The 12,669-nt window shown below is 20.6% G+C and overlaps 4 protein-coding genes across 4 annotated transcripts; all 4 read left to right on the top strand.

The window, feature by feature from the left end:
* Positions 1–485: 485 nt before the first annotated feature.
* Positions 486–1,508, top strand: PY17X_1300211 (PIR protein; the record flags this gene model as incomplete). Its single annotated transcript, XM_034637656.1, has 3 exons — positions 486–500; positions 621–1,358; positions 1,443–1,508. The coding sequence occupies 3 exons, from the start codon at positions 486–488 to the stop codon at positions 1,506–1,508; spliced, it is 819 nt and encodes a 272-aa protein (XP_034493595.1).
* A 2,280-nt stretch (positions 1,509–3,788) lies between these two features.
* Positions 3,789–4,900, top strand: PY17X_1300203 (PIR protein; the record flags this gene model as incomplete). Its single annotated transcript, XM_034637655.1, has 3 exons — positions 3,789–3,803; positions 3,941–4,711; positions 4,802–4,900. The coding sequence occupies 3 exons, from the start codon at positions 3,789–3,791 to the stop codon at positions 4,898–4,900; spliced, it is 885 nt and encodes a 294-aa protein (XP_034493594.1).
* Positions 4,901–7,189: 2,289 nt separating this feature from the next.
* PY17X_1300195 (PIR protein) lies at positions 7,190–8,303 on the top strand (the record flags this gene model as incomplete). Its single annotated transcript, XM_022954989.1, has 3 exons — positions 7,190–7,204; positions 7,340–8,110; positions 8,196–8,303. The coding sequence occupies 3 exons, from the start codon at positions 7,190–7,192 to the stop codon at positions 8,301–8,303; spliced, it is 894 nt and encodes a 297-aa protein (XP_022810836.1).
* Positions 8,304–10,322: 2,019 nt separating this feature from the next.
* Positions 10,323–11,164, top strand: PY17X_1300189 (fam-c protein; the record flags this gene model as incomplete). Its single annotated transcript, XM_723255.2, has 2 exons — positions 10,323–10,403; positions 10,532–11,164. 2 exons carry the CDS (start codon positions 10,323–10,325, stop codon positions 11,162–11,164), a joined length of 714 nt encoding a protein of 237 aa, XP_728348.2.
* Between the last annotated feature and the right edge of the window lie 1,505 nt (positions 11,165–12,669).

The following is a 12,669-nucleotide window of genomic DNA, read 5'->3' as shown; positions in this document are numbered from 1 at the left end:
TTTATATACTTTTAAACATTATAGTAATAATGGATTTCTTAATTGTTTCGATTTTTTCAGTATATTAATTTTGAGACATCATTTATTAAAACAAAAGATATGACGTTGTTTATTTTATATATTAAAGCATGTGTATATATTTTTTAAATTCATTATAAAAGTATATTAATTTTTATAATAAAGTTATACCAAATGTTAGTAAGAATAGTATTTTTTGTATAAATGCATCATATATACATATGGCAAAGTGTGTAAGCAACCCTCTATTTAAGATAGTTTAGCTAAATGTCATAAAATAAGTATAATATGATTTTAGTAATACTAATGTATTATTATTTTATATGAAGTTAAAATTAAGAATAATATGTCTAACGAAAGATAACTGATACGTAAAGAGATTAAGTAAATATACCATATATTTTATAGAATATATATAAATAACATCACCCCGCATAACCTCCAAATTATAACGGAATTTCATTATAATGTCTTATAAAGAGGTATATATCCTTTTTCTTATATTATTCGTATGTTGTATTCCTACAAATTATATTAATTTTCATTTTAGTAACATTTATATTAATACATTTTTTTGTTTAATTTGGAAAATATATTCGTAGTGTGGTATAATTAATGAGATTGATAATTATTTTGATGATGATCCGAACAAATCGGGAGAATATTATTCTATGAATATATTAAATACGTATTGCCCTGGTAGTAACTGCAGTAGTGATAAAGAAAAGATTATCTCTGGTTTTATAATGTTACTAAATATGCTTAATGATGAATATTTAGAAAGTGATAAAATTGTTGAATACGCTAGTTTATGGTTAAGTCATAAACTAAATCAAAAAAAAGAAAATGGAATCACCAAATTATACGATTTTTATGCCAATAATATAGAAACAAATAGTCTTTATACGGGAAATATATCTAATAATAGTGATGATCATATTAATATTGGTGTTATAGATAAAAAAATAAAATCGATGGATATTGATATTAAAGATATATCTAATTTTTATGATGCATTAAAATCATTATGTAACATGCATAGTGAAATTAATGTAGATAACTATCAATGCAATAACTGTTTAGAAAATGCTGGAGAATTTTTTGAAAAATGTGAAAAAGTTAAAAATATTTTTGATATTACTAAAGGAAGTTCTTATTTACAACTATGGATAAGTTTATCAAATGATTATAAAAATTTTGAAAGTAATTATAATAGTCATTTTTGTACTAATGGCCCACCACTTGTAACTTGTTCACGAAGTTCAGTAACAAAAAATACACTAATTTCAATTGCAATTATATTTGTTGCAGCATCAATTTTATTGGGAGTTTCTTATAAGGTAAATAATAAGGAATTAAAAAAATATATTATATATATGCAAACATTAACGAACAACCGTACGCTTCTTAACATTTTATATTAGTATTCGTTATTTGGATTTCGAAAACGATCTCAAAAACAACAATTAAGAGAAATGCTAAAAAAATAAAGAAGAAACTGATCATTAATATATTATTCGAAGAGTAGTGATTATTCCAGGAATAGTAATAATGGTTGATATATTTTAAGAAATTGTCTATTTCGAAGTAATTTTTTCATAATTTTTATATAGTTTTTATGTTGTGGAACCCATATTGGGGTTAGGGATAAGTATTATATTGCATTTAATTTTTTATAATTCGAACACTAATTAAATATACGTATCATTCCGTATGTTTAATCACAAGATGATGTTCAAAATATGTACCCCCTAAATGGGTACTGCCATTAATATGAAAGGGGTTACATAACATATTTATAAGTTATAATATATATAATTGAGTGTTGATATATATTTAATATGATTAAAGTAAAATAACTATATTACATATATTAATTCATATTATGCTATATCATAATTGCCTATATAAAAGTTAATATGTGGTTATATTGAATTATGCATATCATAATATGTTTCTTTATTTGGTGAAATATTTTATTTAATAAAACTTATAACTTGTATCATATTTATTTTGATTTAAATCATGTTATCCAACTGAACTGTAATAATGGATAGTCATAAAATATAGATTCATAAATTATCGATCGAGAATCGACAATACAACGTTATCTATAAAAGGCATGTTATGCATCTAACATTTTTAGTAATACATAAAAAATTGAACTATATATCAATATTTTTGATGTTTTAATTGTAGTTACTATTCTCTTTTGTATTTCCTTTACATTTTTATTAAAATTAATTAGTAATAATAGAAGTTGATTTATATGCTTTAATTCATTTATCATAAGGTATAATAATAGATTAATCACTATTTATTTTTAAACTTCATAGTTTTCAGGTATAAATAAATTATATTTCAAAAAATTAAAAAAATAAAATATAAGTATATTAATAAAATTTAATGTTATAGTTTGTTCTGATAATTATAAATAATATGAAGGATAAAATAGCGTTATTATTATACGCCTATATATATAACATAACAAAATACTCTACCAATAACTAATATTGAAATATTGTTTTATTGTGAAACTTTCATATAATAAACATTAATATTATCGAAAAGACAAATAATAATGCATTATAATGATATAATTTTTATATATTTGTTAAAGATCCACTTTGGGATATGTGGTTTTATATTATAAAAATTTGGATCCATGGAGAAAATGATAAAGATTTAATTCATGTTAAATGTCATTTTATCAATGTTTAATGAATCGTATTTAATTAAAAACAACATTATGTTATCATAGAATTAATAAAATATAGAATTTTTAATAAATTATTTGAATGTATATGCATTAATAACTATAACAATAGATTATATAAGATAAAAAATAACTATGTAAAACATTTAACAAATATTTATCTAAATTTATATATTAAAAGAGAAAATATATCTTATCTCTCTCCTCTTAAAGTGAAATACAATAACTTAATTAAACATAGTTTTCTATTATACTTTAAAATTTCCATCAATAGTTATTTATATGTTAATATTTAGTATTTAATTAGTATTATTTTAAAAAGAATATACATATAAAAACGTATTTAAGCTTACAAATACAGGTCCAGTGCTAATTGTTTTAAACCGTGAAAATTATTCGTAAAATATATTGTAAAATTACTCAATAAGGTATATTTATAAATTGAAGTATATAGAAATGAAAATATAGTTATCGGAATCATTAAAATGGATTATGAATTTATCTATATTCATTAAAAACAATATAAATGTATATAATTTGCATAGAAAATAGAAAAATGGAACTTTGTAAATGTTATAATTTAAATAAAATATTGATATATATTATAAGAAACAAGTATATAAATATATATTTATATACTTTTAAAAATTATACTAATAATAGATTTATTAAAGCATGAGAAAAAGAATATTATTTTTCTATATTGAGACACACATATAAGAGGGAGTATTTTAAATTCATTACTAAACTAAAATTTTTATAATAAAATTATAATGGATGTTATTAATAATCATAAATTATATTATACATTTGACCAAAATGTATTAAATATCTCCAATTTAAGGCAGCTTATTAGTTATCAAAAAAAGGAATAGATCGTTTCTTTAGTAATAACATTATTCTATATTAATTTAATTATTGAAAAACTTATATATTTAACTACAGACCGTTGTTATATATAGGGTTAAAGTATTTGCGTCGCATATTTGGGGAATTGTATATAAAACAGCATGCTTTTACTCAATTTACAAATCAAAAATAAAATTCTATCACAATGAATAAAGAAGTGGTACATACATTTTTTAATAATAATAATTTTCTCTATGTGTTTTGATATTGTATTATATATAAATATCATTAAACTTTATTTTAATAAAATTTTCAATAATACACGTTTTTATTAATTGTTTTTAAATGATTTATTAGTGTAAAAAGTTCCAGGATGTATGGACAAATTTAGAATATGATTCGAGTAGTGAAATCTATAAATTTAAAGATAATAAAGATTTCAAAGAATACTGTACTAATGAAAATTGTGATAATGATCTCGATAATATTAGTGCTGGATGTTTATATTTGTTTAATGAAATTTTTGGAAATCCTACCTCGTTTAGTTTTATTGCAAAAGGAAACACCAATATTGTTGAATACATTTTGATATGGTTAAGTTATATGTTAAACTATAAAAGAATGAACGAAAACGACAGTATAGAGCCTTTTTATGAAATATTTATAAATAAATATACTGAATATAATAAATATAATAAAGATAATAAGTATAATGAGAAAATAGTTGGTGTTACTGATTATGAGAATTATAAGGATCTTATAGATAAAAAACAAAATTTGATGAGTATTAGTACTAAAGATATGTCTAAATTTTATGATGTATTTATATTATTATGTGACATGTATATTGAGTTTGAAACAAACTCAGATTGCAATAAATTTTCGGGACAAGCTAAAGAATTTGCTAAAAAATATGATGAACTTAATGAAGATTATAATAATGGTAAAGGCAGCCCCTATAATCAATTATTATCTACATTATCAAATGATTATAATAATTTAAAAAATAAATGTAATGATTTTCCATCACTTCCAACATATTCACGAAGATTAGTAATAAAAAGGACACTAATTCCAATTGCATTTATATTTGTTGCAGTATCAATTTTCTTGGGAATTGCATATAAGGTAAATAATAAGTCAATTAAACAATATATTCAGCACTGGTTAATTTGTGAATATAAATAAATTATACATTTTTTTAAATTTTTATATTAGTATTCGTTATTTGGATTTCGGAAACGATTTCAAAAGCAATGTTTAAGAGAAAGAATAAAAAATATAAAGAAGAAACTGATCATTAATAAATTATTCTGAATATGACGATTGATGTATTTTAAGAAACTGTCTATTTCGAAGTAATTTTTGCATAATTTTTATATAGTTTTTATGTTATGGAACCCATATTCGGGTTAGGGCTAAGTATTATATTTCATTTAATTTTTTATAATTTAAACACTAATTTAATATATGTATCATCCCGTATGTTTAATTTCGAGATGAAGTTAAAAATCTGTACTCCCAAAGGAGCATTACCATTAATATGAAAAAGGCTACATCACATTTGTTCATAAGTTATAATATATATAATTAAGTGTTAATATATATTTAATATGATTAAAGCAAAATAACTATATTACATATATTAATTCATATTATGTTACATCATAATTGCCTATATAAAAGTTAATATGTTGTTATATTGAATTATTCATGACACAATATGTTTCTTTATTTGGTGAAATATTTTATTTAGTAAAACTTATTATTTGCATCATATTTATTTTAATTTAAATCGTATTTTTATAACCGAACAGTATAATAATTTTATTATCAGAGTATAATTATAATTCGATTCATATTAATGATTATATTTTTAATGTTAATTAAGTACACTAATAATGCATAATAGATAATCATAAAATATAGATTCATAAATATTGATCGAGAATCGAGAATATAACATAATCTATAAATTATTGTTATGCTTCTAAGATTTTTTTAATTGTAGTTACTATTATCTTCTTGTATTAATAGAAGTTGATTTGTACGCTTTAATTTATTTATCATAAGGTATAATAATAGATTAATCACTATTAATTTTTAAATTTTATATTTTGAGGTATAAATATATTATATTTTAAAATAGTTAAAAAATAAAATATAAGCATATTAATAAAGTTTAATATTATAGATATGATGCATTATTATATGCCTATACATATAATCTAGAAATTAAAAATAGTTAATATTAAAATATTGTTTTATTGTGAAACCTTCATATAATTAAATATTAATTTTATCGAAAAGACATAATAATAATACATTATAAAGGTATCAATGTTATATATTTTGTTAAAGATCCAATTGGTGATTTGTAGTTTTATATTATAAAAATATGGGCAATGGAGAAAAGGTTAAAAACTCAATTCACGTTAAACGTATTTTTATTATTCCATATTATATTATCATTGTTTAATTAATCACCATTTTATAATCGGAATTATCATTGCTTTATCGTAGAATTAATAAAATATAGAATTTTTAACAGATTACTTGAATATATATACGTTGATAATTATAATAATAAAATATATGAGATAAAAATGAACTATGTAAAACATTTAGCAAATATTTAACTTAATTTATATATTAAAAGAGCAAATATATCTTATCTCTCCCCACCAAAGAGTAATATAACAACCTAATTAAACGCAGTTTTCTATTATACTTTAAAATATCATCAGTAGGTATATATGTTTAATATTTACTAAGTATTATTTTAAAAACAATCTATATATAAAAACTTATTTAAGCTTATAAATACGGGTTCAGTGCTAATTGTCGTTTTAAACCTTGGAAATTATGGGTAAAATATATTATAAAATTACACAATAAGGGATACTTACAAATTGAAGTATATGGAAATAAAAATAAAGTTATTTAACGCATTAAAATTATTTTTTAATTTATCTACATTCATTAAAAACAATATAAATTTATGTATTCTGCATAGAAAATGTAAAACTTCAACTTATTTTGTAAGTGTTATTTTAGAAAAGACTATATTATATATTATTAGGAACAAGTATATAGTATTTAATACATTTTTAAAAAAGACTATTTATATACTTTTAAGGATTATAGTAATAATATAATTTTTATTTTTTAAATTTATACAGTATTTAAATTTCTTAAGGGCATTCATTAAAGCATAAGATATAAATATATTTCTTTTCTATGTTCAAACATACTTTAGATTCATTATAAATGTATGTTCATTTTTATAACATATTTATACAAGATGCTAGTAAGAATGCATTTCTTGTATAAAATACATCATATAAATATTTAATAAAAAATGTATTAAACAACCCTCTATTTAAGGCAATTTAGCTAATTATCATAAAAAGGAATAAAATGTTTCTTTAGTGATAATATTATTATATTATTCTATATTAATTTAATTATTGAAAAACTTATAATATATTTAACTACAGACAGTTATATATAGGGTTAAAGTATTTGCGTCTCATATTTGATGCAGTGTATATAAAACAGCATGATTTTATTCAATTTACAAATCAAAAATAAAATTCCATTATAATGGATAAGGACGTGGTATATACATTTTTTAATAATAATAATTTTCTTTACATTTTTTGATATTGACCATATATAAATATCATTAAACTTTATTTTAATAAAATTTTCAATAATATACTTTTTATTAATTATTTTTAAATGTTTTCTTAGTGTAAAAAGTTCCAGGATGTAAGGAAATGGTTTCCTGATCAATTGGACGATAAGAAAATGTATCAATTTAAAGATGATACACATTTCAAAAGGTATTGTACTGGTGATAGTTGTGATACTGATCTCGACAAAATTAATGCTGGATGTTTATATTTTTTTGATACATTCTTTAAGGATGAGACTACGTTTCAAAATGATGCAAAAGGAAACATCTATATTGTTCAATACATTATGATATGGTTAATTTATATGTTAAACCTTACCAAAACTGAAGAAAACGACAGTATAGGCTCTTTTTATAAAACATATATAGAGCATGGTAATAAGTATAGTAAAAATATAGATTATATTAGTAGTCATAATAGTTATAAGGATCTTATAGATATAAATGATTATTTTTTAAGTATGGATATGAGCATTGTATCTAAATTATATGATGTATTTAATACATTATGTGACATATATAATGAGCTTGATACAAACTACTCAAATTGCACGCAATGTTCGGGAAAAGCTAGTCAATTTGTTGAAACATATAAAACAATTATCATAGATCATAACATTGGTGAAAATAACCGCTATTTTTATGTATTGATTAATTTATTAAATGATTATGCTAATTTAGAAAATAAATGTAAAGATTTTCCATCCATTCCAGATATAGAAAACATAATTTCTGAAGTTACATCAAGTTCGTCTATAGCAAGCAAATTAATTCCAATTTTATCGATATTAGTTGCAATAGCAATTTTTTTAGGGATTTCTTATAAGGTAAATAATAAGGAATTAAAAAAAAATATTATATATATGCAAACATTAACAAAGAAAACATATGCTTCTTAACATCTTATATTAGTATTCGTTATTTGGATTTCGTAAACGAGCTCAAAAACAATATTTAAGAGAAAAAATAAAAAATATAAAGAAGAGAATGAATCGTTCATATATGATTCAAAGAGAGTGACTATTTCAGGAATAGTAATAATGATTTATATATTTTAAGAAACTGTCTATTTGGAAGTAATTTTGATCATAATTTTTATATAGTTTTTATGTTGTGGATCAGGGTTGTATCTGCGGAACCAATATTGGGGTTAGGGTTAAGTATTATATTGCATTTAATTTTTTATAATTTGATAATATTTATAAATCTAAGGAATTGTTTTAAATATATATAATAAACAAGTTATTAAAAATATGTATAGGATAAGTTGGAGATTTTAATATTTATATTAAGTCTAAATATGTAAGAAAAAATGAAAATGAAGATGACTATGAAAGGGAACGAATAATGTAATATATTTTGAAAAATTATAAGATTTGCATTTTGTGTTAATATAACTTAATGGTAAATATTTCGAACTGTGTATTTTATTGTTAATTTGTGATTAATGGTTTATGTGTAAATTGATCAAACATTGGAATCGACTTGGCCCTAGAAGAGAACACCGATTTAAATAATTACGATGCATAATATGAAAAGCTGGAAGAGAAGAATGGGAAGTAAGGAAGAACGATGAAAAAATGGGATTATCAAATATATACAAACTTATACAGGTCGATCCTGCACCATTTATTAATTTATTTTTTTTGTTAATTTTTTGTTTATAAAAGAAAAAGCGATTATTTGTATGATAAATTTAATTAACATGTATTTGAAGTCGAATTTAAAGAATAATAAATATTAAATTTGTCTATTAACATAAAGAAGTATTGTGTATATATGGTACATTTCAAGAGTTTGTTTCGTATTTTATAATAAAACATAAAATAAATTTTCTATATGATTGAATTCTCTATTATAACTGAATTATAATATTTATTTGTCTTTAATTATTATTTATAAAAGTCAAAATATTGTATTGTTTAAATACAAAAGTGTCTTAACATCGGTTAAATGAACATGATGAAAATAAAAGTTAGTAGCATTAAGTATACTTCATTTTTTTATTTGGAATAAAAATAAATTGGTTCTATATGTATTATTTTTTGAATTACATTTAAAAATTTGAATATTTTATATTATTTTAATAGAAATAATATATTTGATGTTGCATATTTTGAGATATATTTATAAATAAAATTATTACATATCAATCTATGGAGGTCATATATTTTAAAAAACGAAGAAAAATAAAATGTAGAACATTATTAAATAATATTAAACAGTTGAGAAGTATAAAAATAAAAATGCATTTAGATGCAAACAACTGTTGTTAATTGTTTTTCATATGTTTGAATATATTGATTTACAATATATATGTATCTAATATTTTATTATCACAATTAATATTTATTAATTTTCTTGTAGACAAACAATAGAAAAATATAAGTTTTATAAAGTATCAAACATATTATTAAATGAACCTTTAAATTATACTAAAGACTTATTTATATAAAAATATGAAAAAATATATTTTAGGTTGAATTTGTTACATAAACTTATTTGTATATAATTAAAATAATGCAATCTTTTCGAAAATTTGTTGTTATTTGAAAAAAAAACTAAATATAAAAATTTTAGCAATTGCATGTTTATATCTCTGATGATAACAGTTGTTATATATATGATGATATATTCATATAAATTAGTGCATTAATTTATTTATATTTTAAGTATTAAAAATAACTATGTTATATTAAATATAGTGGTTCAACTAAATAAAAACATTCAGAACAAATATATATATTTTTATATATTTAGAACAAATTGTTATATATATTTTTATGCATTTAAAATAAAAATAGAATATTAAAATTTGTTAACTTATACTTGCAGTATTATAAATTTGTGAATGCTTTAAAATAGAAGCAATACATAGTTTCATAAATATAAAATAATTTGCTTACATATATTTTAATATTAAATAATAGCATTATTATTTTACAAAAATAATAGATAAAAAAGAAATTGAAAAAATATAAAACATATATATTATTTAAAGCGTACTTCTTCGAGGAAACACTTTTTATTAATAAGAAAATGAATAAGAGGATATTTAGTTTAGTTTGTATCGTCTTATATTCCCTTTTGGCTGTGTCAGTACATTGCTCCGAACAGAAAGTAAGTTGTCAAAACAAAATATAAACTAATATATAGAAAATTATATAATGTGGTTATTTACATGTTGTGACGTATATATTATCGCATATATATATTGTATGTTTATTCACATGTATTACCAATCTAAGATATCTGATGTAATAAATAAAAGTATTCGTGGCACTAAAGACAGAAACAAAAGTAACGAAACACAATTAAAGAATAACAATCCTAAAGATGATGAAGATGATGAAGATGATAGAGAATTTAATTGTTTTGGTATATGTAAAAAAAATAAACAAAATAAACAAATAAAATATATAATTAGGAATGTACCCTTAACTTCTCCACATAATCAAATAGTTGTAATATATTCAAGTAATGAATCTCTTCCTACGGTAAAAATTCGAATTGGAACAGTTGAGAGTGAGTTTATTCCAAAAGATCAAAAACATTTAGAGGATATATTAAAATTACAAAAAACATTCGAAAAACTATATCCAAATAACAATGAATCTAGTCCTAAGGAAACAATGCAGATAGAAGGAATTAAGCCTGAGCTTATTCCAAAAAAACAAGAAGATTTAAAGGATATATTACTATTAAAAGAAGCATCCGAAAAACTATATTCAAATAACGATAAATCTACTTCTAAGGAAATATTTCAGATGCAAAAAAATATGCAAAACATTCGTGAAAACAATCCAAAGCTTTTTAAGATTTTATTAGAATCTAAAGAACCAATAGAAAAATACCTTTTAAAAAAAAAAACAAGTAAATAATCTTCATATAATAATTATATTCAAGTGATATCGAACTAAAAAACGAACAAAAGAATTATTTCTAATTATCACTTAAACTACAATGTTTGGCACGTGATACTTCTAGACGAATGAATTATGGTGGTATTTTCTACATTTACGAGCTCACGTTTTAAGTTTATAATTTTATTATGTAATTATTAAAATAAATGAAATATATTTTGATTATATATTTATATGAATTTTTCCGTTTATACTTATTTATAGTATATAATTCGTGAAAGAATATTCCGAAAATAATTCATAATTGAAATAATATTGATCCATTTGCTATAATCATAGTATTTATTATTTGTATGCATATAATTTTATATTATATACATATGTTTATATTTTACATAATGAAAGTAAAATTAAACAAAATTTAATTTTTTGAAGTTTATTAATAGAATAATACTATAAACAATTTCATAGATGCATTGCATTTATTTAATTGAGTCAATAATAGATGGTGATATATATGTATATGAAATGGTTCAGGGTTGGGTTTTTGAGAACTCAGGGTTCAGGGTCATGGTTCTGTACTATGTATTATAGTTTTGTTCTATGGAGTCTATGTTTTTGGTTGAAGGCATTTTGTTATTAATTCGTTTATAATTTTATCATATTTATTTGTCTATAAATGGTTATTAAATATATATACTATACCTGTATGTTTAATGTCGAAAATAAGTCCAAATGTCAACCCAAAAGGGGAATAAGCCAATATGAGAGGGGTTACATAACATATTTCATAAATTACAATATGTATAATTGAGTGTTCATGCCGATTTAATATAGTTAAAGTAAAATATTTATATTGTATACATTAATATAGATATTGGCTATATATGAAGTCGTATTGTGCTATATCATAATTGCCTATATAAAACTTGATCAGGGACTATATTAAATTGTGGATATCAAAATACGTTTCTTTATTTGACGAAAATTTTATTTAGAAAACCTATATTTTGTGTTACAATTACTTTAATTTAAATTATATTATACAACTGAACTGTAATAATAGCATTATATATGAGGCTGGGTATGAATTATAAGATTATTCATTTTTAATATTCATCTACATTACAATATATATTCGGATTAATATATGTGTTTTTGAGATTAATTAAACATATCACCAATATATAATAGATAATCATAAAATATAGATTCATAAATATCGATCGAGAATATAACATTGTCTATAAAATATTATTATGCTTCTAACATTTTTAGTTATAAATAAAAAATTGAAATATATATACAATATTTTTTTAAGTTTTAATTGCAGTTACTATTATCTTTTTGTATTTCCTTTACATATGTATTAAAATTAATTAGTATTAATAGAAATTGCTTTATATGTCATAATTTATTTATCATAAGATATAATAATAGATAAATAACTATTAATTTGTAAATTTTATATTTTGAGGTATAAATAAATTATATTTAAAATAGTTAAAACAATAAAACATAAG

The sequence above is a fragment of the Plasmodium yoelii genome, assembly GCF_900002385.2.
Source record: "Plasmodium yoelii strain 17X genome assembly, chromosome: 13".
NCBI lineage: Eukaryota > Apicomplexa > Aconoidasida > Haemosporida > Plasmodiidae > Plasmodium > Plasmodium yoelii.
This window is presented reverse-complemented; position numbering and strand designations above follow the sequence as displayed.